This window comes from Balaenoptera borealis (assembly GCF_965194805.1).
Source record: "Balaenoptera borealis genome assembly, chromosome: X".
NCBI classification, from domain to species: Eukaryota; Metazoa; Chordata; class Mammalia; order Artiodactyla; family Balaenopteridae; genus Balaenoptera; species Balaenoptera borealis.
In genome coordinates this window covers 113,843,558-113,869,656 of record NC_138881.1, presented here as the reverse complement: position 1 = coordinate 113,869,656, position 26,099 = coordinate 113,843,558, and the positions used below count along the sequence as shown (strand labels likewise).

General features: G+C 46.0%; 1 protein-coding gene across 7 annotated transcripts in view; it reads right to left on the bottom strand.

Annotated features, from left to right (window-relative positions):
* Positions 1 to 16,594, bottom strand: part of VGLL1 (vestigial like family member 1) — a 569,192-nt gene extending 552,598 nt beyond the window's left edge. For 2 of the 7 annotated variants that reach the window (XM_082377969.1, XM_082377968.1), the window contains exon 1: positions 10,419 to 14,384. In XM_082377969.1, the coding sequence (XP_082234095.1) occupies positions 10,419 to 10,710 (292 nt within the window). In that variant the 5' untranslated portion in view covers positions 10,711 to 14,384. The other 5 variants (XM_082377971.1, XM_082377972.1, XM_082377970.1 and 2 more) reach the window with 5 other exon arrangements.
* Positions 16,595 to 26,099: the final 9,505 nt, after the last annotated feature.

The window sequence follows — 26,099 nt, the reverse complement described above, 5'->3', positions numbered from 1 at the left end:
CCAAGATAATGAAGGGGGCGCATGGGTGTGGCTGTCTGCCCCCCCCTCCCCCTGCGCCTCTCGCAGTGCTCCTGAATGTTCAGTTTGCCTGGATTTTGTCTCAGAGGTCTGCCCAGTGACACTGGAGTGTCCCATCCACCACCGCAGCAAAACAAGCCCTAATCTACACGGCACAGATGCTCTGCCCAACTTTTCCCATCGTTCACAAGAGATGGGTGACGGGTGGCTACTTTTAATGAAGCCAAGGGCAAGGAAACACATGAAGATTTGTTCCTGGGGAGGGATGTTACTTTTGCAAACTGATATCTGCGGGCTAGTAGCAATTCAGGGCGCTGTGTAGCACAAACAGAGTGATTAAGCTGACTTAGGCTAATCACTGTTTGTGCTTCATATTGAATGAGGGTACAGCATGTCCTAAGCACAAATGAGAAACAATGTGTAGCCTCTGATAGCTGGGCAGTTTCCATCTGAACTGGCTTTACAGATCTCATACATAGGACCTAGGTTTTGAACGCTTGAAAAGTGGAAGGCAAGGCCCCAGCGCGTTTTGAATATTTTTAAAAACTGCTTCCCTTCCAGAATTCTCTGAGTGAAACGTTAAGGGGAGTGGGTGGCGTGCCTCTGGCCAAGGTCACACTTGGTCACTGAGTGCACCGGAGCACAGTTTGGCTGGGAGTATGTGGCCCAATCCTGAAGTCACAGCAACCCAATGGTGGGCCTTGGGTGGCCTGGGGAAAGCACCTGGCCAGAGCAGGCTTGGGTGCGGTGTCCTGTGGAGCAGAGACCCTAGATTTTGGTGGGCCTCCTTCTCAGGCTGCTTGGGCAAACAGCTTCCAGCAACCACGGCCATCTATCCTGGGGACCGCTGGAGTGGCTCCCGGTTGCCACTGCTAGAAGTGGCCCTGGTGACACTTCCTTACCCAAGATCCCCCTCTTAGTTACTTGGGAGATGAGAGGGAGCCCCAGGGAAGACTCTGCTGCCTTCTCAAACCCCAACCTACACTAATGAATGGAGAGCAGGCAAGGAACTCTTTGGGGACACTTAGGGAAGGCTGGATTTTTCTCATTCTTTTTTTTTCCCCTTCAAGGTGATACTAGGCAGTGTTTGTGAAATGTTAACCACCTCATATCTTGTGATGTCTTAAAGTGGATGTGGCTTTAGTCTTTTTTTTTAAATTGAAGTATAGGGCTTCCCTGGTGGTGCAGTGGTTAAGAATCCGCCTGCCAATGCAGGGGACACGGGTTCAAGCCCTGGTCCGGGAAGATCCCACATGCCTCAGAGCAACTAATCCCGTGAGCCACAACTACTGAGTCCGCGTGCCACAACTACTGAAGCCTGCACGCCTACAGCCCGTGCTCCGCAACAAGAGAAGCCACCGCGATGAGAAGCCTGCGCACCACAATGAAAGAGTAGCCCCTGCTCGCCGCAACTAGAGAAAGCTCCCTGCACAGAAACAAAGACTCAAAGCAGCCAAAAATAAATAAATAAATTTATTTAAAAAAAAATTTAAAGTATAATTGGCTTACAATATTATTTTAGTTTCAGGTGTATTTTTAGAGATTATACTCCATACAAAGTTACTATAAAATATTGACTATAGTCCCTGAGCTGTACATTACATCCTTGTAACTTATTTATTTTGTACCTAGTAGCTTGTACCTCTTAATCCCTTTCTCCTATTTTGCCCGTCCCCCTCCCCCCCACGCTGGATTTTTCTTTCAGTAGGAATACAAAAGGCTTCCATCCCCTCTACTCCAACTCTGAGCATCTAGCCCCAGCCTCTTAGTCCCATCCATGCCTCTAGCGTTCCTGAGGCCTCTGGTCCTAAGACCAGGTCCTGTTCAGAGAGCGCAAGTCTCCATTTCTCACCCTGCCCTTTTAGGGTGAAAATAGCGAGCTATTCTCTGGCGTCCTAAGCAAACCCAGAGGCACCACCCATGCCACCCATAGACACTTCTGAGAATCCCAGAACCTTCTAGAAAGCACCTCCAGGCATCAGAGTTTGCTTCCACCCCAGAGGACACTCCCTCCACTCTACCCTTGCATGGTGGCCCCGTCTCCCTTTTCCAGACTAGTTTCTGGACACATCAACCTCAATGTCACCCCCTCAGAGAGGCTCTCCCTGAACTGCCAATGTCCAGGGTGTTAGCCGGCTACTCTCCGTGACTATGCCCTGCTTACCGCTCCATGGCATAAGCCTAACCTGTGATTCCCTCCTGCCTTCCTTCCCTCACTATTGGTCTTCCCCACTAGCCAGTAAGCTTTAAGAGGACTGAGATCCCTTCTCTTTTGTTCACCATCACATACTCAGGAACTTGCACAGTGCCTGGCACAGAGTGGGCCCCGACTAAACATTACTGTAATGAAGGCACACCCACATGTGTGCCCTCACACGTGCACAGGCATGCTGGCACACACACACACATACATGCACACACACAGTCCCCACTAAATCCTTCTCTGTGGAGGAGAGCAGCACGCAGAGGGTCTAAGAGCACAGACTTTGAGGTCAGGCAGGCTGGGAGTCCAATCCCAGCTCTGCCACCTCCTATATGTGTGACACCGAGCATGTCCCCTCCCGTCTCGGAGCCTCTTGGGGCTGTTGTGAGATGGAAGGGGACAATCCATGTAAAGCGTCTGGCATGGTGCCCGGGACCTAGTAGGCACTCAAGAAGTGAGAGCTGTCGCTGCGGTTACTATGAGTATTATTTTGGTTTAGAAATGCAGAGGAGGCTCACATTCACAGGTTTCTCTCCTGGTCTGCAACACTCCACAGAATCAACCAGGAAAAAGCAAAATGGTAATGCACGAGGCCTGAGGAGCCTCTTTGCCCTCAGTCACCACAGAAGGGAGGGCAGGAAAGGACAGAGCCAAGGAGCCTGGGAAGCAGTGGCAGCCGCAGCGCTTCAGCGCTGACGTGGAGGATGGAGTAGGTATTGGCTATAAGAGATTTCACAAGCCTTGGCTTGGTGTGTACATTCCCAGAAATAATCCATCAGAGGTGGGCAGGAACAACTGTAAATCTAGAAGAGCTTTTGTTTATTGAGCACTTACTATGTGCCAGGCTCTTTGTCTAGCATTCTGGATGCATCTCCCGTGAGCTTCACAGGAACCCAGATGAGAAAGTAGTGGTTAAACTAACTCGCCTAAGGCCACACATAGCTAGCAGGTATAGAGCTGGCTGATTCTCAGCCTCATACTTCATTCACCGGTTCTGTCTCCCATAACTGCAAGAATGCAGCGAGCCTGCGCTTTCACACACTCCCGTGGCTGGACAGGGGGCAGATGGGCATAACATTTCTGGGAGCAATTTGTCAGTAGCTATCGAAACCCTAAAATTTGAGTGGACTCTGATGCAGTCATTCTACTTACAGCAATTTATTTTAAGAATATAAGCAATGATGCCTGCAAAAATTGAGCTACAAGGATATTCAATGTGATATTTACATATAGTGAAAGACTGGCAACAATCTAAATGTCTGAAAATTTTAACAGATTTGGTACATCTATAAAAAGGATACTCTTGAGCCATAAAATGATGTTGTAGTAGAACATGTAATGGCAATAAAGATACATATGGCTTATTGTCGGTTAAAAAACCAAGTTACAAGCCATGATGTGCAAAATGATGTTAGGTTGTAAAACTTAGTATGTGCGCATAGATGCACATGTGGTTTTGTGTCCTGAATGCTTCTCTGTGTTTTCTAAAGTTTCAAAACTTGACACATTATTTTTGTGATTAGAAAAATTTAGTTAAGTAAAAACTTATGAACCCACTTGACTCAGTGAACCTGTCACAGCTGTGAAATAATTGCCTGATTACCTTCCACCTATCTTTTCTTCCTTTCTTCTTTCTCCCCTGTCTCCGCCTTTAATATAAATGCTGCTTTATGATGAAGTTGAAGCCGAGATCCCTCTGAACACACACACATATCCTGCCCCACGAAGGTCCCAACTTTGACCTGCCCGATGTGCACACACTGACTCTCCCCTCTCTGCCATCTTGGCTGGTGGCACTTGTCTCTGATTCATTCATCCCAGAAACAAAGAGGATATTCTTTGTATTAGCCGATGGTTGAAATAACACCAGAGGCAGAGACAGCGTATGGAGGACAGTCCTGTTCCAGGGCACCCAGTTTGGGGAGGTGGGTCCTATTCAGTCCCATCCCCTCCTTCACGGCCTCCTGCCTGGGTTACCTAGTCTTTTGCTGATTATCCAGGTTCCCTTTCCCAACTGAAAATAGGAGATTAAACATAGAAAGTGTACTAGTATTTTGAAAGTAGCTAAGAGCTCAGTATCTAGAATCAAATGATCTGGTTGTGAACAGCTGCCCCTTACTAGCTGTGGAATCTTGGACAAGTCATTTGCCTCTCTGAGCCTCAGTTTCCTTACCAGGAAAATGGGCATGGTGAGAATTAACCAATAGGTTGGTCTGAAGAGTCAGTAATATAATTCACGTGATAGCCCCTAGCAAAGGGTCTGGCACACAGGAAGTGCTGAATAAATATTAGTCATTATAAACATTATTAGTGAGAGTCCTAATAGGCATTAACTCTCTGGCTGGGGTGTTGTCAGGGTCTACAAAGGCAACATAGTGGAATAGTCAAGAGACTGATTCTGAAAACAAACAAACAAAAAAAAAGAGACTGATTCTGGAGTCTGACTGACCTGGGCTTCATTCTTTATCACTCACTGGGCTGTGTGACCCATCCCATCACTTACCCTCTCTGGGCTGCAGTTTCCTCCTCTGTAAAGTGAGGCTATTAATACCCATTGTAAAGTGGTTTTGTGAAGTACAGCACGCATGTAGGAAAACGCACAAGTATAAGTGTGCAGCTGGGGGGAAAATTTTTTCACAAACTGGGTGATAAGCACCCAGATCAAGGAAAAGAATATGACGGTCACTCCGGAAGCCCCCCTCAGCCCCCTTTCCCATCACTAAACCCCTCCAAATGTAACCCCTCTCCTGTCTCCTAACACCATATATTCTGTTTGCCCAGCTTTGACCCTTATCAATTGTAGTGGATTTTAAGGACTGAAGTGAACGCAGTTACAGCACAGCACCCGGCACCCAGTGTGGCTTCCTGTTAAGTTAGTGCAGAGTCCTCTCCCTCATTGGAAAGGAAGACACGAAGTCATCAGGGTTCACAGGGGCCATAAACAACTAGCATGACTATACCTCACATAGATATTCACACTAAAACAGAAACCCAAGACATGGAAGCAACCTAAATGTCCATCGACAGAGGAATGGATAAAGAAGATGAGATACACACACACACACACACACACACACACACACACACACACACACACAAATGGAATATTACTCGGCCATAAAAAAGAACGAAATAATGCCATTTGCAGCAACATGGATGGACCTAGAGATTATCATACTAAGTGAAGTCAGACAGAGAAAAACAAATATCATATGATATCACTTATATGTAGAATCTAAAAAATGATACAAATGAACTTATTTACAAAATAGAAACAGACTTACAGACTTAGAAAACAAACTTATGGTTACCAAAGGGGAAAGGGGAGGGAGGGACAAATTAGGAGTTTGGGATTAACAGATACACACTTCCATATATAAAACAGATAAACAACAAGGTCCCACTGTATAGCACAGGGAACTCTATGAACTATATTATCTTGTAAGAATCTATAAAGGAAAAGAATCTGAAAAACAATAGATCCATATATATGTATAACTGAATCACTTTGCTGTATACCTCAAACTAATACAACATTGTAAATCAACTATACTTCAATTTAAAAATTTTTTTTTAAATAAAAAAAGAAAGGAAGGAAGGAAGGAAGGAAGGAAGAAACCCAGTGTTTCTTCCCCACCCCGACTGGATTCTGGAGGGGACAAGAGAAGGAGACTGGCTATAAAAGACCTCTGAGGGCTCAGGTTGTACGTATACCTTCTTCTCAGCAGCCCTTGAGCATGTTGCCAGGCCTAGGGCTGGGCTTGAGGCTGGGACAGGAAGAATACAGGGTGGTAGTGTACCAGAACCGTGACCCCAGAAATAGTAACTTCTGAAGCTTCTCGAGTTACCTACTCTGAAATCCCCAACGTCCTTCTTTTGAAAGGGAGATAATTCAAAGATACTTTCAGCTTGTGTTTTCTTTTCTACAAGTAGGGCCAGTATAAATTATACCTAAGTAAATAAAAACATAAGTTTGATTTGAGAAAAGCAGCCAGGAAATTCAATGGCATTTCCTAGCCATACGGGCCTCAGTGTTTGGGCTTTGCGTATTTGGCCTGACAGAGCACCCTTAGAATGTGGGTGAGCCTGCCATGGGAGCCCATGAATGGAAGCCTGTTCTCGGTGTGGCTTAGCTGGGGCCTCACTAGGGCCAGGCAGCCTGGGGCTGGCCTGCAGAGGCTGAGAGGATGCTAAGGGTCAGTAATGAAGGACCACTTTATGGATTTCCCACTATTTTCGAAGCTACGTGCATCTCATATAACACTTCCAGTGAGAACAACTGGGGACCCGCCTTCTTTCAGGGGACCCTCCCCGGAGGCAGCAGAGCTTATGAGAAACTTGACTCCTAACTGTGATAAGAGAGGCCTTGAGGAAGACAGGCTTTCTCCTTCATTTGTTCAAGCAGCCGGACGGATGAACATCGGCCTAGCCCCTACCACGCGCTGCGAGGGAGACACATCTTCACAGTCCCGGGATCTGTGAGACTCTCACACGGAAAATGCAACAACCCAGAAGGTAGGTGGAGAAGAAAGCCGCCTCTCTGTTTGGCCTGGGAAGGCTGGCTTGGGCAAGATACAAGGCCATGTCCAAGTTCCCTTGGCGGGCAGGGGCTTCACAGAATGCAGAGCGAAGTCAGAAGGCATAAGAAACAGGGCAGCAGCCAGCCAGCAGAAGGCCCTGGACAACGTGGGGGCTGACGGGACGGGCCTGCTGCTTTGATCCTGATGTTCTGAAGGTGGGCCCTCGTACCCTCTGCAGCCATTCAAAAACATGCGTCAAGCCTTCACACCACCACCGCAAAAGTAACTACCACCTACATGGCATTTACTATGTGCCCCTTGACATGCGTTATCTCATTGATTCCTTCTCTAGTTCAATAATACTCAGTTTTACAGATGAGAGAACGGAGGCCCAGAAGGATGAAGTGCTGTGCCCTGAGATCACATGGCTAATCAATGGCGAAGCAGGTCCCGTCTCAGGCTGCCTGGTTCTAAAGCCATACACCAAATGAATCCCTCTCTACAGTGACTCCATCATTGACAGAATCAACACCTTGTGATCCAAGTCACAATTTCAGGGGACTTCCCTGGTGGGCGCAGTGGTTAAGAATCCACCTGCCAATGCAGGGGACACGGGTTCCCTGGTCCGGGAAGATCTCACATGCTGCGGAGCAACTAAGCCCGTGCACCACAACTACCGAGCCTGCGCTATATAGAGTCTGCGAGCCACAACTACTGAAGCCCACGCACCTACAGCCCGTGCTCCGCAACAAGAGAAGCCACCACCATGAGAAGCCCGCGCACCACAACGAAGACCTGATGCAGCCATAAATAAATAAATTTATTTTTAAAAAAAAGAGCTCTACAAATCACAATTTCATTCATTCACGAAATATTTATTGAGCACCTTCCATGTGTCAGACATTAGGCTGGGTACTTGGAAAACATCAGTTAACAGATTGAGTTCCTGCTGCCACAGAATTCAGAGTCTAGGGGGTAGGAAGAGCTAAGAAACACATAAATATATAATATGCCACATGGTGACAAATGCTAAGAGAAATAAAACAGGGTAAGACAGAGAGTGACAGGGTGGGGACTTCTATTTTTGAAATAGATTGTCCAGGGAAGGCCTGTCTGAAAAGATGACATTCCCATGGAGACTTGAATGAAGAAAGGGGAAGTCATGCAGTTATCTGGGGAAAGAGCATTTCAGGAAGAGGGGAGAGGACGTGCAAAGGGCCTGAGGCAGGACTGTACTTGTCACGTTCTACAAAGAGAAAGGAGGCTACACTGGAATGAGGGAAGTGGGAAGTGGTAAGATATGAGATCAGAAAGATGACAGGGGCCCAGGCCAGGGAGGTCCCCATTAAAGACCTTGGATTGGATTCCAAGTGAGATGAGAAGCTACTGGAGGCTTTCAAACAGAAAAGTCATATGGTACGACTTTCAGTTTAATGGTATAGACTGAAGCGGGGCAAGGGCAGAAGCAGGGAGACCGATGAGAAGGCTACTGCAAAATTCCAGGACGGGGGTGTGGAGATGGTTTCTCAGACCAAGGGGAGAGCAGTGGAGGTGAGGAGACGTGGTCAGAGTTCGGATATATTTTGAAGGTAGAACTTACAGAATTGTTCGAAGGATTGGATGTGGGATATGAGATAAAGAGAGCAGTTAAATATGACTCCAATTAATTGGAAGGATGCAGCTGCCACTTACGGACGGAGCAGGGTGACGGGGAGACTAAGAGTTCAGCTTGGGACCTGTTTGGTTTGAGATTCCTATTAGCTATGTGAAGTGAAGGTATCAAGTAGACAGCTGTGTAGATAGGTCTGAAATCCAGTCTGGGCTAGAGACACGCATTTGGGATTGATCAGCACATAGACGGTATTTATATAGATGGTATTTAACACCAAGAGACTGGAAGAGATCCCCTAGGGAGTGAGTGTAGAGAGAGAAATTGTCTGAGATCGGAGTTCTGGGGCCCTCAAATGTTTAGGAGTTGAAGCGTTGAAGAGGAGAGGACATCCAGCAAAGGAGACGGAGAAGGAGGGTAACCAGGAAGCCAGGAGGAAAAGCATGAGAGTGTGACATTATGGGATCCAAGTGAAGGAGGTATTTGCAAGAGGAGAGAGCAATCGACTGCAGCAAACGTTGCTGATGGCTCAGCTAAGATGAGGACAGAGAAGGACCGTTTGGCTTTGGAAAGTGGAGGTCCCCGGCTAGCCCGGATAAGAGTGGTTTCAAGGAGTGATGAGGATGAAAAACAGAGTGGAGTGGATTCCAGAGAGCAGGAGAGGAGAGGAAGAGGACGGAGAGGCCATGGACACCAGTTATGAGTCTTGCTGCAAAATGAAGCGAAGAAATGTGACGATAAGCCAAGAGTTGGTTTTATCTCAGGTTGGGTTTACAAGGCAAGCAGGATAGAAGAAGTGAGGGACTATGAATTGCTGGTGCTGACAAAGAAGGGATTGTAATATATCCAAGCCAAAGTGTTCAGAACTAACCCAGAGTCAGATAGCCAAAGTGGGCAGACTTGTCTAGGCATGAAGAGTCTGGGGTCTTGACCCTTCCCAGGAGCCAGTTAGATCCTCTGAATCCCACTTACCACATGTCAATTCCCCAAACGACTCAAGAGCAGCCATTCCTGCTGGTGCTCTGAAGTACTCAGCACAGCGTTAGACAGCACACCTCCCCACTCTCCACGCAGCCCCTGGTGCCCAGTGTTTCCTTTAGTACCTGCTGCTGCTACACCCCCTTCCACATGTTTCCTGAAGTCCCAAGAGTCTCTGAGAAAATCACATCACCTGACCGGAAAAGTTATTTCTAGGAGAGAAGCAAATTCTGAAAAGCTATATCGGCTAATACACCCACTCCCTGTCCAGACCGAAAGAGTCTGGCCAGCCAGAGTGTTGGCGTCTGAAAGCAGAGGTCCCACTTGGAGGCAGGTCCATCCTCCAATGGGAGCAAGGCGTTCAGCGCGTGAGCGCGGCACCTTTTGACATAGCTGTCTTGAAATGTGTTTTGAGAAGAAAGAATGCTTATTATTAAAAAAAAATTACCCAATAGCTTGTGCAATAGACACCCCTGATGCTGTTAAGGGTGGGGAGAGGGACGCCGCCAGACAGTTCATTTGCCTCCCTCTGGCCCTGCCCCTGCTCCCCAGAGCACCCACTATTAATTGAGAGGAGGCTGGGTGTACATGCAGGGGACACGCATGCTCTTATCACAAGTCCTTTGGTGTTCCTGACCTGTCATACAAAAGTAGTAGTAATAATAATAGTACAGATAATGGTGCTAATAATGAACAGTTGTGGCGCTCTTATTGTATACTGAGTAGTGAGCTCAGCATTTAACACAATTGAGGACATAAGGAAATAGGTATATCAATTTGATTAAAGTGTCCTTGTTTTTTTTTTGGCCGTGCCACACGGCTTGCGGGGATCTTAGTTCCCCGACCAGGGATGGAACCCGTGCCCCCTGCAGTGGAAGCACAGAGTCCTAACCACTGGACCGCCAGGGAAATCCCTAAACAGTGTCCATTTTCATGTGAAACTTCTGAGAAAAAGGTGTGACTTCTCACTAGACAGTGTGACGTGCCTTCAGCAAATATACACACGTCTAAGAGCATCGAGGGCATCAGAACTGGTCTTTCCGTGATAGCCCGATAGGTAATTCCAGCCCCACCCTCCCGACATGCTCACCATTCCTCAGGATCACATCTCCGCTCTGGCTGGAAGGGCTGAGTCCCTGGGGGCTCTTGACATTGCCCAGAGCTCTGGAGAAGTGTTCGTCCACTACGCTGCTAATGTCCCCTTGGAAATAGGTGAAAAGGACACAGCGGGAATTCCATTCAGTCTTGATAGGGCTCTGCATCTGGACAGCGGTCTTCCTCACTTCTTCCATCGTGACACAGGGGAGAGCTGCGGAGCAAACGCAACATGTCACTGGCACTCTTTTTCCAAGCGGCTTGGCTGTAGTTTGGAGAAGCAGCATCCTTGAGGGCGAGCAGTTTGCTCCTAAGGTTCAGGCTCTCTCACTGGGGCCCTGCGGAGCTGCACAGCTGCTGAGTAGTGTTCAGGAAACAAGACAGAGCTCTACCAAGTCCTGAAGGGATCCTCTCTTACAAATGAAAAAGATTGTCTGGGAGCATGGTTAGAAGAGCATCAGGAAGTGAAAAAGAAAGAGAGAGAGAGAGGGAGGGAGGAAGGAAGGAAGGAAGAGAAAGAAAGAAAGAAAGGAAGAAAGAAAGAAAAGAAAGAGAAAGAAAAAGAAAGAAAGAAAGAAAAAGAAAGAAAGAAAAAAAGAAGGAAAGAAAGAAAGAAGGAAAGAAAGAGGGAGGGAGGGAGGAGGGGGAGGGAGGGGACACTGAGGCCAAAGAGTGGAGTAACTTGCCTTCTGGGGAAGTACCTGCCTCCCCCGAAAACCACATGCAGATCCCCCTGAACAAGGGCACGAGTACCCCAGTAGAGCTTGGCTAAGCAATCCAGGGGGTACTGACAATTTCAGGTTCCCTAATAAGCACTGCTTTCCACCTTGGCGACCTCCATGCAGGAGCATCAAACACATCAAATTCTCCCTCCCCCCTGAAGCCATAATCTGTGCTCGATGGGGTCCTGCACCCACCCCCACCCCATCTTAGAAACTAGCAATTACAAACAACACCAGTTCTGAGGCCTCCAGACGATATACTCGGCCCAGAGTCATTTAGAAAATGTCAGAGCTTTAAATCCAGGTCCAATTGACTTTGAATCCCATATTCTTTTTTTTTTTTTTTTTTGGTTGCGCCGCATGGCTGGCAGGATCTCAGTTCCCCAATCAAGGATTGAACCCGGGCCACGGCAGTGAAAGCCCGGAATCCTAGCCACTAGGCCACCAGGGAGCTCCCAGACAGATATACTCTGAAGCAAATGCAGAGAACACTTTCCACACTAATATTTTGTGGCGACATTGGGGAAAAGCACTCTGTTCACCACGCTTCCTCTGTGCCTAGAACGGTGCCTGCTGTCTAGCTTAATATTGAGCAAATGCTCAACAGCCGTTGGCTAAATTGCCTTAAACTTGGCCTCCATCATTGGATTCTACCTGTGAGCTCCTTGAGGGCAGAGGCTGTCCTTTTGCACCCAGGCGGGGACAGGCACACAGTGGGCACTGGAGACAGGCCGTGGCCTTCCTTTACCAGGGAAGTAACCAGTCTGGGTGCTTCGTCACCTCTGGCCATCCAATCTGACTTGCCCTGTGCTCTGGCTAAAGACACCTTGAATCTATTCATTCTGATGCATATAATGCAAATGACTAGAGTTTAATAGCTCTTCTCCCTCTCTAGTCTCTGAGATCCTCGAGGATGGGGGCCGTTTCTTATTCATTTCTTTATCTCTAGCACCTAACACTAAGTAAACAATGGGCTGAGTGATGAAATGCCATTTCGTGCAGTGAAAGCGCAGTACAAGGAAATCACACCAGTTAGAGGTCAGAGGACCTGGGCTTGCCCTTGGCTGGGTGTGTGCCTTTGGGGGAAATCACAGGGCCTCTCTGGGCTTCAGATTCCTCTAGGGTAAAATGAAGAGGTTGGGGTGTATGAATTCTGCAACCTGTTCTTTTATGGTCCTGCCAGAAGTGCCAACAGATTATGATGAAACATTAGGAGGGAATCTGGCAGTGAGCAGAGGACCCTTACTTAAAAGTTCTCCTTTCGGAATCCTAGCCTCAGTCACAGCTGGATTCTGTTCTCCAGAAGCCTCTGATTGAGCACGTCAATCTGTTTCCCCCGGGTGGCAACCATGCTAAGTAAGCATCACAGGTACTACCTGAAAAATGAATCCACTGTATCCTTATTTCAAAATACGTGGGAACAACCACTTTGAAAAACTGGCGGTTTCTTCTAAAATTAAACGCACACTTACCATATGACCCAGCAATCCCACTTCTAGGCACATATAACCAAGAGAAATGAAAACAGATATCTGCACAAAGACTTTTACACGTTCTCAGCGGCTTTATTTATAACAGCCAAAAAGTGGAAACAACACAAATGTCCATCACCAGGAGAATAAATAAACTAGCTGTGACACTTTCATACAATGGAATGTTCGTCAGCCATAAAAAGGCACAGACTACCGATCCACCCAACAGCATGGATGAATCACCAAAACATTAAGCTGAGTGAAAAAAGCCAGACACAAAAGACCACATATTGTATGATTCCACTTACATGAAACAGGCACAAATAATCTATGGTGATAAAAGTCAGAACAACGGTCGCCTGTGGGGTGGGGCTTCGAAAGGGGTGAGAGGGAACTCGTTGGAGTGTTGGAAATGTCTTACATCCTGAAGAGGGTGAAGGTTACACGTGGATGTAGACATTTGTCAAAACTCATCAAACTGTACACTTAAGATCTGTGCATTTCACTGAAGGCAAATTATTCCTCAGTGAAAAAGCACATATTATCGTCAGATACTTGGACTTGTAGAAATAAAGCAAAGGCGTAATCCTTGGGCACGTTACGCGGTAAGTCAAAGACAAGTACTGTATGATCTCACTTATATGTGGAATTTTCAAGAGGCAAACTTGTAAAAATAGAGAATAAAATGGTCGTTCCCGGGGATGGGGGGCAGGACCGATGTTGTTTAAGGAAACAAACATGCCATGAGTAGTGAATAAGCCCTAGAGCTCTACTGCACAGTGCAGTGAAAGTAAACAACAATATTGTATTATAGTCATCAAACTTTCTAAGAGACTAGAACTTAATTATTTCAACCACTGGAAAGAAAGGATAATTATGCATCATGATAGAGGTGCTAATTATAGCTACGATGGCAATCATATGACAATATATAAATTTATCACATTAGCATGTTGTACACCTTAAATCTACAGAATGTTATACGTCAAATATATTTCCAAAAAATAGCAAATCAAATAAATAAATAAAGCGACAGTGTTATGAATGACGAAGTAATGATAAATGTGGATGCAGCCCTTCTTCTAAAGCGGCAGTTTACAGAAGACCTACTCTGTGTCGGAAGCTACAGATATACTTTCTCCAATCTTTACAACCTTCAAAGTAGGTATTCTTGTCCCCATTTTACAGATGAGCAAATTCAGGCTTAGAGAAGGGAGATCGAGGGCCCAGGCCACGCAGCTTGGTGGTGGCAAAGCTGGGGTTTGAACTCAGGTCTCCCCGACTTCAGTGTCTGGCCTTTTCTCACCATCCCTTTCTAACTACCTGGTGGGGCTAACCGTCCGTTCCCCTGCACGGGACTCGCGCCAGGACCCTAACCTAGCTCTCTGGCTCCCTGTCGGGCATGCAGGCAGGCGGCCCGTGCGCTCTCGCACACATCTTCTGGAAGCCTGTACCGCAAGGGCCGCTTGGTGCCTTTGTGGGTTTTGCCCTCTTACCCTCTCATCAGTGGCGACTTCTCTAGCTCAGGCTTGACCCAGCCTGCCACCTCTCTTTGCTAAGTCTCCCTGAAGCCACGAAAAGAGCCGGCCGGACCCTTGGGACATCAGGCGGTGAAGCATGCTCCCAGCCCCCGTGGCCAGAGACCACAGGCTAGCTCCGTAGCGATAGAGCAGGTCAGAGCACCATCTCAGCCCCCTCACCCGGGGGGCTCAGACCTTACACAACTGCTGATCCTGAATAAACCCCAAGACCTAGCCATGCCCCTCTCTTTTACTCACCAAACACATGACACATACTCAAAAGGAAAGCCCTGGGTTACGTCTCTGGATCCAGCTGACAAGCAGTTCTCCGGACTGTACTCAGACCTCAGGGGAGAGGATCTGTATTTGCGGGCTATTCAAATTCTGAGAACTGTTATCTGGTTTACTTCTTTCATCCCCACACGAAGCCTCCTTGAGGGCTCTCTTCTTTATTCGGGAGTGAATTGGTGGGGTGGGTCTGACTTAGGAGAAGGGGAGCCGCAAAGCTGGAACTAAGGGGAGGTCAACGAGGCAGAAGAAAGGGTGGGACTTTCCTAGCCAAGATGTTTCTGTATCAACGCCTGGCTTTGTAGCGAAAGTCTCTTGCTGACAAAACCCTCGGCCTTGGCCAAGCTTTGCCAGCTGTGCCATTCTAACAGCAGAACTACAAAAGTCCACTGTAACTTGCAGTTTCCCCAACGCACAAAATATCAAGACACCAAGTAGGCATCAAAATACTTGCCCGGTCTTCTGCACAAATATTTTAACATGGAATCCAAGAGGAACGGTTTGACCTGACTTCTTCCAGGCTGCCTACCTTGACGTGCTTACCACCCTTCTGCGAAATGGTACCCAGCACCACGGCGGTGGGATGGGGAGTCAAAGAGGTGATCACTTGGAACAAAAACCCCAAAGGGACCGGACTGTATCTCACTGAACAAAGCATGTGATGCCCTCCACCACCACCCCGCCCGCAGCCCCGATTCCTTCCCAGTTGAATTCCCATCCCTCCTGCCTCCCCCAAAGTCCCCACCTTCTCTTACCTTAATTCTCGACCATCGGCGGAGACACAGGAAGATGCTATGGCCGGGCAAACGTACCTTTTGATGGCCGGAGCCGCCTGGCCCGTTTTAGAGCAGCTCAGTGCTGGCCCGAGCAGGGCCTGGCGATCTTGTGCCCTCCCCTTGCTACTTTCTACCCCTCTAGCAGAGCCTAAACGAGGCATTTCCTGCTAGCTATCTATTAAGAATGCAGAAAATGTACTCCAACAAGTCAATCGGGTTGGGCACCTGCAGGAATGAGGAAAATAGGTAGTTCTTTTTTTTTATTTCTTTCTTTTTGCATTAAAAAAAAAGCACTTAGCGATATTGTCTCTTAAAGTGGGCGGCCAATTGTTTGCCCGGAAACCACACACAGAGTAGTAATGTCTGAAGCCTCAGTGGTGGGGCTGGGATCCAAGTGATGTGACTTTCACTCTCTGGAACCGAGAGAAAGTTTGGCTGATCTCTAGTTTCTTCCTCTCTCCCCTTGGGAAGAGAAGCGGAGCCCAGCCCCCTAGGATTCTGGACTTTCTCAGGCTTCCATGGGCCCAGAGAGATTGAGGACTTCTCCAAACTGGCAAGAGATGAAGCAGTTCAGGACTCCAGCTGCAGGTTTGGAGCAAAGGAGTCCCAGTCCTCGTTCTGAAAAATCTTCAATAGTACCTCAGTAAGTGGCACCATCATTCAGACCCCAAAGCCTGGAGCCGTTCTTTTTTCTCCCATTCTCTGTTTCAATCATATTAACTTAACAGATATTTATTAAACACCTACTATATGCCAGGCACTATTCTGGGAGTTCTGTTCCATAGTGAACAAAACAGACCAAATCCCTGCCTTCCTGGAATAAATACACACACGTTTTATGTTTGTACGTTATATGGACTTGTCAGATGGCAGTAAGTACTACAAGGAGAAATTAATCAGGAAAATGAAGCAGAGACAGGGAATAGGAAGTGTCTCATTTATCCAAGGTGGTCATGAAAGAATTTTCTGATAAGGTGACGTTTGATCAGAACCCCGGGGGGGAAAACCATGTTGATACCTGCTTTCCTGATATCTGAGGGAACATCTAATACAAAAGGCGGGTTCACACCTGGCTTGTTCACAGAAGGACGAGGTGGCCAGCACGGCTGGAGAGGCGGAGGGAGGAGAGATGGGGCCACAGCACAGACAGCCTCTCCGCCCACGCTTAGGCTGTGGGCTTTTCCTCTAAGTGAGAAGGAAACCTGTTGATGGTTTCCATCCTTTCTTGCCACCTCCACCTTGCTCACCTTCGTCCAAACCCCCATCATTTCTCCCCGGGACCACAGCCTTCTAACTGACTCAGTACTCCCACCCTTCGCCCTTTCTAATCCTTCACCCCAAGACAGCCAGAGTGATCGTTTGAGGACATGCATCAAATCCTGTCACTCCTTGTTGAAAATCTTCCAGTGGTGTTTGTTCCTGGCCCGTGACCCGCCCCCACACCCCTCCCACCTTGCTGTCTGTCCTCATCTCTTACCACCGACCCCTTCGCTCCACTCCAGCCCCACTCACTCCTGACTGGTCCTTGAACAGGTTAAACACCCTGCTGTCTTCACACTGACTGTTTTCTCTCCCCGGGATGCCCACCCCCCTGACACCCTCCTGACTTGCCCTCCCCTTCATTTAAACCTGGGCTCAGTCACTTCTTCCGAGAAGCCTTCCTTCATCATCCTATCCACGTCAGCAGCGTCTCCCACTCTCTGTCCTCTTACCCCACGTCCTATTTCTTCACAGCACTTTTCACCTCTGGACGTCATATTGCATATTTATTTGTTTACAGTTGGTTGCCCCTTCTAAAATCATGCCTGGTATATAGTAGGGGCTCAGTAAATATTTGTTGAGTGAATGAATGAGTAGTAGAGGGAGAGAAATTATTCAGGTATTGACACAAATAGACAACCACAATGGTAATGAATCAATATCTGGTGCAGGAGAGCCTGTGATAAGGAACCCTGACTTCATCAGCAAAGGTAGGGTTGTCTTCCTTGTGCAAATAATGCTCCAGCTGAGATCCAAGAGGTTGAGAAGGAGTTAACCATGCAAAGAGGGGAGGGATGACTGGTCCAAGCAGAGGAAACAGCATGTGCAGCAGCCCTATGGCGGGAAGGGCCTGGGAAATATGAGTCATAGGGAAAAGGAATGGAGACAGTGGAAGAGAGAGCGTGGTGCAAGGTGAGCTGGAAAGGTAAGCAGGGGCCAGAGCAAGAAGGGCTTTGCAGGCCCTATTGAAGAATTTTGTCTCTTTCCTAAGCAGCAGAAGAAGAGGAAGCTATTTAAAGGTTTTATGGAGATGTGTGTTGAGGAGAGTGGGGAAGGGGAGGGAGTGGGAAGTGACATAATCAGGTATGCATTTGTTTTCTTTTTTCATTTATATTTTATATATCCCACAGCTTGCACAATCTTAGCTCCTCAACCAGGGGTTGAACCTGCACCCTCGGCAGTATGAGCACAGAATCCTAACGACTAGACTGCCAGGGAAATCCCCAGATGTGCATTTTGAAAACCTCTGTCTGGCCGCAGTATAGAGAAAGGATGGAGGAGCACATGGCCGTGAATAGACCAGTTGGAGGGCTGCTCACGTGGTCTAGGGGAGAGATGATGGTCGCTGCATCTGGGGGTTGAGGTGGAAGCAGAGAGAAGTGGATGGATTCAAGATGTAGTATTTAGAAAATAAAATTGACAGATTTGATACCGAATTGGATATAGGGAATGAGGGGTCTCAAGGATAACTCCTAGGTTTGCGGGTTGCATAACTTGATTGATTAGAGTGCCTTTCACTGAGCTATGAAACATCGCAGGTGTGTCTTCTTTACGAGAGGAAATAAAGATTTCTGTCTGAACATGTTGATTTTGAGGAATCTTTGAGCTATCTAAGAAGGGATGGTAGTAGTCAGTAGGGAGAGAGGTCTGAGTTGGAGCTATGAACTTGGAAGCCGATGTTATGTAGACGGTCATTGAAGCCTTGGGCTCTGACTCACCCAGGGAGAGCGGAGAGTGAGACATAAAAAAGAACTAAACCACTCTAAAAAATACGGGGGAACAAAAAGAAGAACAAAGGCCTGCTCGTGTAACTGCAATATTTACCGGCCAGGTGGAAGCAATGAGCCAGCAGACATTACTGAGAAAGAATGGCAAAGGAGGGAGGATAAACATCAGGAGAGCGTCAGGACCCTACAGCCCAAAGAAGAACATGTTCCAAGATGGTGGAACCCATCACCTGGGTCAAATGCTGCTGAGAAGTGGGAGAATCTGATGCCTGAAAAATTTCTGTTGGATTTAGTAGCATGCAAGTCATAATTGACTTTAGTGAGAGACGTTTGCTGAAGGGATGAGGCCAGAGGCAGACTCCAGCAGGATGGGAGAAAGGGAAAGTACGGACAATGTGAGAAGGACTTTGCAAGAGTTTGGAGGTGAAAGAGAGTGGAAAGATTGAGCAGAATCTGGGAGTGAGAGTATGAGCGGTTGACTGACTTCGTTGTTCCTTTTTCTTGAAGGGATAGATTTCAACATGATTAAAGGCCAATGGAAAGGATCCAGTTCAGAGCAAGAGACTGAATATACTACAAAAAGAAGATATTGTTAATAATATAAAATATTGGAGAAAGCAAGAGGAGAGGATGGGATCAAAGTCCAAGTAGAAAGATGGGCTTTAAATACAAGGAGAGACTGTTTTCTTGTAAGAGGAGGAAAGGGGCATAGGATGGTCCCAGACAGACAAAGTTTATAACCTTGGTACCTATGGTAGATATTTATCTACTTATTTTCAGTGGGAGGAGAATTGGACTAGGAGGCAAGAGATCCTGACTTTTGTATAGGATCTTCCCCTAAATAGATTCACAACCTTGGGGAAGTTCTCATTTCTTTGCCCATTTTTAAAGGAAGAGTGCTCTATTAGATGATCTCTAGGATTTCTTACAGCTGTGCTTATTCTAAGTAAATCAAGAGAATGTGAAATTCAAAATGGTAGAAAATTAACAACCTGAAATGTTTATTTTTTATTGTTTTCAAATGCAGTGCTCACTTCCAGTTCAAGGTGATGGACCTAGGCAATGTATTTAATCTCTTCTTCCCTCCCAAATCCCACTAAAATGCCCGAAGAAATATACAAATAAGAAGAAAAAAAATCCAGAGCAGTGCTAGAAAACCCGAAAAGGTATCACCTTCAGACCAGATAAATATAATGGCTAATAGTTATTCAGCACTTCCGGTGGGCCAGCTACTGCACTAAACAATTTACATGTATTAAACCACTTAAATAATTCTACAAGGTAGGTACTATCATTATCCAATTTAAAAAACGAGTCAACAGAGCCACAGAGAGGTTAAGAGCTTGTCCAACCCAGGCAGTCCGACTCTAGAGTCTGTACGCTAAACCACCGTTGTGTGACCTTTCAGAAACAATAGGATATTTCTAGAAATTATACTGTGGAACCCACATCCTGCTAACACAGGAATAGGAGAAGGATACTGGAGAAATGATTATGAATCCTCCAAATAGAGCCCCAGAAAAACTCAGAATTCGCAGGGGCTAGGAGCTACAGTGAGTCATGGAACAGAAAGTAGAGAAGTTAAAGGTCTGCCAAAGCAGCTGGGCCATTCTCCAACTCTGCGCACAGTGTCTTGCTGTAGTGTTCAGCCCTGGCCATAGCCAGTGAGAGCAGCTTTCTAAATAAAGCCCTTCTTGTGCGCAGAAAGGGAGCCCAGCATCGACTCTGTGGTTGGAGAGAGAAGTGGGGTGTGTCCAGGTAATTTGGGGACCACCATAAGGATATGGAGACAAAGGACATGCTGGCACAGCGGTTAAATCCTCTAAACCACGATACACCCAATAAGACACTTTCCCCACCTCTGACTGCCACCTGTTCCCCATCCATGCTTCATAAATGGGAACCCTCCTGTTGGCACATCCTAACCATTCACCCACACAGCTCTGCCACTTTCCGGAAGAAAACCTGTCAGGTGAATAGTGATTCACAACTGCTGAGGACTCCAGCCAGGTTACCAAAATGTAGCCAAGTCCTTCATATGAATGGCTTGTCACCAGACATTTCGGGAAAATCAACAGCACAATGGAGAAACACTAGGATGAACAAGAAAACAACTGACTTCTGAGGGAAAAGTTAGTGTGGAAAATGTTTTTAAAATTCTACCTTGTATCTTGAGAGATGTCTAAGAGAATATTGCATCCCTAGAACAAAATTAGTCTGCTAAGAAGAAGTAGTCAGAGAATAAGACAGAGTTACACATGGGAAACAATTGCTGAAATAAAACAGGTCAGTCGCAATGGGCATAACTTGAAAATGGTCTTAGTAGCTTGGAAGCCAAGTCATGGAAGATCAGTAGGACAGACTATGGACAACAAATGAGTATTTCATATTTTTATAGGTTTCAAATCAGTAGGAAACAGGTGGATGAATCATTTGATGGTATCAAGATAATTGGCTATTCATTTGGAAATGAATTAACTTAGAGGCATATCTTAAAGTTCAGTTATCCCCTTTCTCTCCTGCTTCAACTTCTCAATCTCTACTGGATCATTTCCATCATTATCCCAACCACCTCCATTTCCATTCCTTTCTTCCCCTTCACAGCAACACTTCTTGAACTTGTGGTCCATGGTTGGTCAGCATCTCTACATCTCACCTTTCCTTTCCCACTTAAACCCAGTCCAGGAGGGCGTCCATTCTCACCACTCCAACGTATCTGCTCTCGTCAAGGTCACCAATCACCTCAACGTTACTAAATCCAATGACATCTCTCTGTCCTTGTCTTACTCGACCTCTTAGAGGTATTTAGCAGGGTTGATCACTTTCTTCTGTTCTTCAGACATCCTCCTCTGGGCTTCTATGGCACTGCTCTCTCCTGTTTTTCTCTGACTTTGCTGCCTCTTTCTTCCCAATCTCCTTTGCTCAACTTCTCAACCTTGGGTTACCTCAGGGATTGATTAGTTCTGGCCTCTCTCCTCTGATGCTATAATCTCTCATTTGATGATCCCAGCCTCAGAGTCATAAATATCTTCCATGTAACGATGATTCACAAAGTTACATCTCCAGCCTAGCCCTCTCCCCTAATAGGCACCACAAACATCATATGTTGAAAACTGAGCTCTGAATTCCCCTCACTCCAATTGTTTCTCATGTTTTATGCAAAAGTAAATACCATAAGAGTTAAAGATAGAAACATAAAAATTAAACTATTAAACTACAAAAAAGAATATATAGAAACATATATATGGGAAATATATTACAATAAGTATCATACTGAGATGGGGAAGGTCTTTCTAAGCATGCCACAAAGCTCAGGAGACATAAAGGGAAAGATTTCCCAATTGACACACAAAAAAATTCTGCATGACGAAAATCAACATAAAGTTCGAAGACCAAGGGCAGACTGATATAAACTACTTGCAGTACTTATCACAAATGACTACTATCTATAATAGAAAAAGAACTACAAATCTTTAAGAAAAGCCAAGCAAGTCAATAAAAAACTTGACAAAGGATATGAAGAAACAAATCCAAGAGGAAGAAATGTAAAGTGATGAACAGAAGCTTCTCTTCCTTAGTTATTAGGGAAGTACAAATTAAAATGAAGTACCAGAGAGGAGAAGATGGCAGAAGAGTGAGACACGGAGATCACCTTCCTCCCCACAGATACATCAGAAATACATCTACACGTGGAACTGCTCCTACAGAACACCCACTGAACACTGGCGGAAGACCTCAGACCTCCCAAAAGGCAAGAAACTCTCCACGTACCTGGGTAGGGCAAAAGAAAAAAGAAAAAACAGAGACAAAAGAATAGGGACGGGACCTGCACCAGTGGGAGGGAACCGTGAAGGAGGAAAGGTTTCCACACCCTAGAAGCCCCTTCGCGGGCAGAGACTGCGGGTGGCAGAGGGGGGAAGCTTCGGAGCCACGGAGGAGAGCGCAGCCACAGGGGTGCGGAGGGCAAAGCGGAGAGATTCCCGCACGGAGGATCGGTGCTGAGTAGCACTCACCAGCCAGAGAGGCTTGTCTGCTCACCCGCCGGGACGGTCGGGGCTGGGAGCTGAGGCTCGGGCTGTGGTCGGATCGCAGGGAGAGGACTGGGGGTGGCGGCGTGAACACAGCCTGAAGGGGCTAGTGTGCCACGGCTAGCCGGGAGGGAGTCCGGGAAAAGGTCTGGAGCTGCCAAAGAGACAAGAGACTTTTTCTTGCCTCTTTGTTTCCTGGTGTGCGAGGAGAGGGGATTCAGAGCGCCACCTAAATGAGCTCCAGAGACGGGCGCGAGCCGCGGCTATTAGCGCGGACCCCAGAGACGGGCGTGAGACGCTAAGGCTGCTGCTGCGCAACCAAGAAGCCTGTGTGCGAGCAGAGGTCACTCTCCAAACCGCCCCTCCCGGGAGCCGGTGCAGCCCGCCACTGCCAGGGTCCCGTGATCCGGGGACAACTTCCCCGGGAGAATGCACGGCGCACCTCGGGCAAGTGCAACGTCATGCAAGCCTCTGCTGCGCGCGCAGGCTCGCCCCGCATCCGTACCCCTCCCTCCCCCCGGCCTGAGTGAGCCAGAGCCCCCGAAGCAGCTGCTCCTTTAACCCCGTCCTGTGTGAGCGAAGAACAGACACCATCAGGTGACCTACACGCAGAGGCAGGGCCACATCCAAAGCTGAACCCCGGGAGCTGTGCGAACAAAGAAGAGAAAGGGAAATCTCTCCCAGCAGCCTCAGAAGCAGCGGATTAAATCTCCACAATCAACTTGATGTGCCTGCATCTGCTGAATACCTGAATAGACAATGAATCATCCCAAATTGAGGAGGTGGACTTTGGGAGCAAGATATATTATTTTTTCCCCTTTTTCTCTTTTTGTGAGTGTGTATGTGTATGCTTCTGTGTGAGATTTTGTCTGTATAGCTTTGCCTTCACCATTTGTCCTAGAGTTCTGTCCATCTGATTTCTTTTTTGTTGTTTTTTTACTTAAAAATTTTTTTTCTTAATAATTATTTTTTATTTTAATAACTTTATTTTATTCTATCTTACTTTTCTTTTATTTTATCTTCTTTCTTTCTTTCTTTCTTTCTTTCTTTCTTTCTTTCTTTCTTTCTTTCTTTCTATTTTCCTCCCTTTTATTCTGAGCCGTGTGGATGAAAGGCTCTTGGTGCTCCAGCCAGGAGTCAGGGCTGTGCCTCTGAGGTGGGAGAGCCAACTTCAGGACACTGGTCCACAAGAGACCTCCCAGCTCCACATAATACCAAACAGTGAAAATCTCCCAGAGGTCTCCATCTCAACACCAAGACCCAGCTTCACTCAACGATCAGCAAGCTACAGTGCTGGACACCCTATGCCAAACAACTAGCAAGACAGGAACACAGCCCCATCCATTAGCAGAGAGGCTGCCTAAAATCACAGTAAGGAAACAGACACCCCAAAACACACCACCAGACGTGGACCTGCCCACCAGAAAGACAAGATCCAGCCTCATCCACCAGAACACAGGCACTAGTCCCCTCCACCAGGAAGCCTACACAACCCACTGAACCAACCTTAGCCACTGGGGACAGACACCAAAAACAACGGGAACTACGAACCTGCAGCCTGCGAAAAGGAGACCCCAAACACAGTAAGATAAGCAAAATGAGAAGACAGAAAAACACACAGCAGATGAAGGAGCAAGGTAAAAACACACCAGACCTAACAAATGAAGAGGAAATAGGCAGTCTACCTGAAAAAGAGTTCAGAATACTGATAGTAAAGATGATCCAAAATCTTGGAAAGAGAATAGACAAAATGCAAGAAACATTTAACAAGGACCTAGAAGAACTAAAGAGGAAACAAGCAACGATGAAAAACACAATAAATGAAATTAAAAATACTCTAGAAGGGATCAATAGCAGAATAACTGAGGCAGAAGAACGGATAAGTGACCTGGAAGATAAAATAGTGGAAATAACTACTACAGAGCAGAATAAAGAAAAAAGAATGAAAAGAACTGAGGACAATCTCAGAGACCTCTGGGACAACATTAAACGCACCAACATTCGAATTATAGGGGTCCCAGAAGAAGAAGAGAAAAAGAAAGGGACTGAGAAAATATTCGAAGAGATTATAGTTGAAAACTTCCCTAATATGGGAAAGGAAATAGTTAATCAAGTCCTGGAAGCACAGAGAGTCTCCTACAGGATAAATCCAAGGAGAAACACGCCAAGACACATATTAATCAAACTATCAAAAATTAAATATAAAGAAAACATATTAAAAGCAGCAAGGGAAAAACAACAAATAAGACACAAGGGAATCCCCATAAGGTTAACAGCTGATCTTTCAGCAGAAACTCTGCAAGCCAGAAGGGAGTGGCAGGACATATTTAAAGTGATGAAGGAGAAAAACCTACAACCAAGATTACTCTACCCAACACGGATCTCATTCAGATTTGATGGAGAAATTAAAACTTTCACAGACAAGCAAAAGCTGAGAGAGTTCAGCACCACCAATCCAGCTTTACAGCAAATGCTAAAGGAACTTCTCTAGGCAAGAAACACAAGAGAAGGAAAACACCTACAATAACAAACCCAAAACTTTTAAGAAAATGGGAATGGGAACATACATATTGATAATTACCTTAAATGTAAATGGATTAAATGCTCCCACCAAAAGACACAGACTGGCTGAATGGATACAAAAACAAGACCCATATATATGCTGTCTACAAGAGACCCACTTCAGACCTAGGGACACATACAGACTGAAAGTGAGGGGATGGAAAAAGATATTCCATGCAAATGGAAATCAAAAGAAAGCTGGAGTAGCAATTCTCATATCAGACAAAATCGACTTTAAAATAAAGACTATTACAAGAGACAAAGAGGAACACTACATAATGATCAAGGGATCGATCGAAGAAGAAGATATAACAATTGTAAATATTTATGCACCCAACATAGGAGCACCTCAATACATAAGGCAAATACTAACAGCCATAAAAGGGGAAATCGACAGTAACACAATCATAGTAGGGGACTTTAATACCCCACTTTCACCAATGGACAGATCATCCAAAATGAAAATAAATAAGGAAACACAAGCTTTAAATGATACATTAAACAAGATGGACTTAATTGATACTTATAGGACATTCCACCCCAAAACAACAGAATACACATTTTTCTAAAGTGCTCATGGAACATTCTCCAGGATAGATCATATCTTGGGTCACAAATCAAGCCTTGCTAAATTTAAGAAAATTGAAATTGTATCAAGTATCTATTCCGACCACAATGCTATGAGACTAGATATCAATTACAGGAAAAGATCTGTAAAAAATACAAACACATGGAGGGTACACAATACACTACTTAATAACGAAGTAATCACCGAAGAAATCAAAGGGGAAATCAAAAAATACCTAGAAACAAATGACAATGGAAACACGACAAACCAAAACCTATGGGATGCAGCAAAAGCAGTTCTACGGGGGAAGTTTATAGCAATACAATCCTACCTTAAGAAACAGGAAACATCTCAAATAAACAACCTAACCTTGCACAAAAAGCAATTAGAGAAAGAAGAGCAAAAAAACCCCAAAGTTAGCAGAAGGAAAGAAATCATAAAGATCAGATCAGAAATAAATGAAAAAGAAATGAAGGAAACGATAGCAAAGATCAATAAAACTAAAAGCTGGTTCTTTGAGAAGATAAACAAAATTGATAAACCATTAGCCAGACTCATCAAGAAAAAAAAGGGAGAAGACTCAAATCAATAGAATTACAAATGAAAAAGGAGAAGTAACCACTGACGCTGCAGAAATACAAACGATCATGAGACATTACTACAAGCAACTCTACGCCAATAAAATGGACAACCTGGAAGAAATGGACAAATTCTTAGAAATGCACAACCTGCTGAGACTGAACCAGGAAGAAA